The sequence below is a fragment of the Chiloscyllium plagiosum genome, unplaced genomic scaffold (assembly GCF_037043375.1).
Source record: "Chiloscyllium plagiosum isolate Xiang-an unplaced genomic scaffold, Cpla_swu_hap1 HiC_scaffold_24, whole genome shotgun sequence".
In the NCBI taxonomy this organism is placed as follows: Eukaryota; Metazoa; Chordata; class Chondrichthyes; order Orectolobiformes; family Hemiscylliidae; genus Chiloscyllium; species Chiloscyllium plagiosum.
Window position 1 is genome coordinate 32,623,880 of NW_028270162.1, and position 3,372 is coordinate 32,627,251.

At 40.4% G+C, this 3,372-nt stretch overlaps 1 protein-coding gene across 1 annotated transcript; it reads right to left on the reverse strand.

Moving 5' to 3' along the window:
• Positions 1 to 1,796: 1,796 nt before the first annotated feature.
• On the reverse strand, positions 1,797 to 2,986 carry LOC148145387 (general transcription factor II-I repeat domain-containing protein 2A-like). The gene has a single exon (XM_088000313.1). It carries the CDS (start codon positions 2,964 to 2,966, stop codon positions 2,331 to 2,333), a length of 636 nt encoding a protein of 211 aa, XP_087856439.1. The 5' UTR covers positions 2,967 to 2,986; the 3' UTR covers positions 1,797 to 2,330.
• Positions 2,987 to 3,372: the final 386 nt, after the last annotated feature.

The following is a 3,372-nucleotide window of genomic DNA, read 5'->3' on the forward strand; positions in this document are numbered from 1 at the left end:
GTTTGGGAGCTGAAAAGTTCGATAAAGGAGTTGGATGGAAATGTGGGGATATCAAACTTGATGCCGTTGATAGGGACTGCAATGTAGAAAGGATCATGAAGGTTTTGGAAGTGGCCAACTAGGATAACAAGCGAAGCCTGCAATGCATATTCTTGAGTGCAATCTGGTGAGCCTTCCATCTTCATCTGATTCTCAATTCTGTAGTAAACATAAAAAATAGCAGCAGAGTTAATGGGGCAAGTTTGTTTTGACTGCGGGAACGCCTTCACTTTGGGAATTATGAGGCCCTTCAAGGGTCAGTTGCATTACTCAGACCCTCATAGATTCGAGATTAAAGACATATTAGACCATAAGACATAGGAACAGAAATTAGGCCATTCAGCCCATTGAATCTGTTCTGCCATTCAATCATGGCTGATACGTTTCTCAACCCCATTCTCCCACTTTCTACCCCTCATCCTTGATCCCCCTGAAAATTAAGAACCTATCTATCTCCGTCTTAAATATACTTCTGTGGCAGTGACTTTCATAGATTCACCACTCTCTAGTTGAAGAAGTTTCACCTTATCTCCATTCTAAAAGGTCTTCCCTTTACTCGAAGGCTGTGCCCTCGAGTCCTATTCTCTCCTACCAATGGAAACATCTTTCCAATATACATTCTGTCCAGGCCATTCAATATTCTGTAAATTTCAGTTAGATTTCTCCTTATCCTTCTAAACTCCATCGATTACAAAAGAACATAAGAACTAGGAGCAGGAGTAGGTCATCTGGCCCTTCCAGCCTTCTCCGCCATTCAATAAGATCATGGCTGAACTTTTCATGTCTCAGCTCTACTTTACCTCCCTCTCACTGTAACCCTTAATTCCTTTACTGTTCAAAAATAATCTATCTTATTTTTAAAAAATATTTACTGAAGTAGTGTCACTGGGCATAGATTTACAACCCTCTGGTGAAAAAGTTCCTTCTCAATTCAATCCTAAATCTGCTCCCCCTAATTTTGAGGCTCTTCCCTCTTGTCCAAGTTTCACCTGCCATTGGAAACATCCTCTCTATGTCTATCATATCTATTCCCATCATAATTTTATATGTTTCTAAATTCCAATGAATATAATCCCAGTCTACTCAGTCTCTCCTCATAAGCCAACCCCTTCAACTCTGGAATCAACCTAGTGAACCTCCCTTGCACCCCTCTATTGCCAGTTCTTTGTTTCTCAAGTAAGTAGACCAAAGCTGCACACACTACTCCAGGTGTGGCCTCACCAGCACCCTATCCAGCTGCAACATAACCTCCCTGTTTTTAAACTCAATCTCTTTAGCAATGAAGGACAAAATTCCATTTGCCTTCCTAATTACTTGTTGTACCTGCAGACCAACCTTCTGTGATTCATACACCAGGACACCTATAGCAGCATGCAGCAACTTTTTACCATTCAAGTAATAGTCCTTTTTTACTGCTACACCTACCAAAATAGATGACTTCACATTTATTAACATTGTATTCCATCTGCCAGATGTTTGCCTACTCCAGGGGTGGGCAATTAATTCTTCCAAGGGGCCACATGAGAAACCTGAGTTGTGTTGGAGGGCCGAACCAACAATAAGTTGAACATAATTCTGCTCAGTATTAATTTTCTCCCATTGTAAAAAGTACTAAACTATATAGTTTTGCACTGAAACTTATAATCAAAAGAATAAGGATATTTTGTTACAATAAAGATATGAAATTGTGGAGTAGGTCAAATATAGAAGAAATAAACAGTAAAAACAATAATTTCAGTATTTCATTTTATTTTTAACATGTTAATCTCACAAACCAATAATGAAAAGTTGTTTCATTATTGTTCAGTATTACAAACAACAAACAATTCTATACAAAAAGCAATAAGTGCTTTTGATGTTTTTCAGTAATTTTACTTGTTTAGTGAGAAATATCCAGTCTGTTTTGGGCTTGAACAAGTGCACTGAAATCTGGTTGAATGTCTGAGGTGGATTTGCGAAGGACAGTTGAGAGGTGATCATCAGTGAAAGGGGATCTGTATTTGGATTTGTTGAACTTCATCACTGAGAATGTCTGTTCACATATATAGGTAGATCCAAGAGGACTAGAATCTTCTGAGCATGCCTCCTCATGTGTGGAAAGTTCTCCTCTTTGAGGGAAGAGTAAAAATCACGCAGTGAGACTGACCTAAAGTGTGTTAGACTGCCAGAAGTGTGTCAGACTGCAGGTCAATGAGTTCAAGCTGAACATCACTAGGTGCATTCTCCACATTGCATGTAAATGGGGAAAAAATCATGTGCATCTCATTCTCAACCGTTTTAAAGGCTTGAAATCACCTTGAAAATTCACCCTGCAGTGCTTCTAACATAGAGGAGTACATGTGGAGGTGATCAGCTGAAGATGTGGCTTCGTTCAGTGTTGGCAAGTGGGTGAGAATGTTGTCCTCCATTTGGCTTGACAGAAGCTGCAACTTTCTCATAAAAGCCTTCACAAAGTTGTACATTTCATGCACAAAAAGGCCCTTGCACTGCAGTTTCACATTTAGTTCATTCATAAGTGCAGTCACCTCAACAGCAAAACCAAGGTCTGCAATCCAGTCTGCATCTGAAAGCTGTGGAATGCCATTCTCTTTCTTCACACAGAAATCTTGAATCTCTTCTCTCAGGTCCCATACACTTTTCAGCATTTTGCCCAGGCTGAGCCACCTGACAGCTGTGTAGCAGCCTATGTCACGATGTTCAGTCTCATTTTCCTCCAAAAGTGCAACAAACTGCCTGTGATTCAAAGCTCTTGCCCTGATGAAGTTAACTATTTTAGTTACAACATCAACCACATAGTTAATTTTTAACACTAACTTACACAACACTTCCTGATGTATAATACAATGCAAAAATACCAATTTCTGTTCAGGGTCAATTTCCGTCACTTTATCCTGCAATGTTTTTAAGAGTCCAACATTTTTTCCCATTTAATTTGCATAACGATCCGTTGTCACACCCACCAGCTTGTCCCATTTTAGTCCCAATGTGTCCAAACATGCATTTACCTCCGGGAACAAATCATTACCAGTTGTTGTTCATTTCATTGACTACATGGCTGCCAGCTCCTCCGTGATTTTAAAGTCCGCAGTTATCCCACGTACGAAAATGAGTAGCTGGGCTGTGTCACGTACATCGCAGCTCTCAACCAAAGCCAAAGATAAAAGGTCAAAGTTGACCGCTCTGTGCTGCAGCTGAAGCTCCAGATTTCTCGCGATGTCCCCAGTCCTTCTCATTACAGTGCCTCGGGAGAGGGGCACATTCTCAAATGCCTCCTTTTTCTCTGGGCATGTTAGTTCTGCAGAGTCCAACAAGCGCTCCTTAATAAACTCTCCA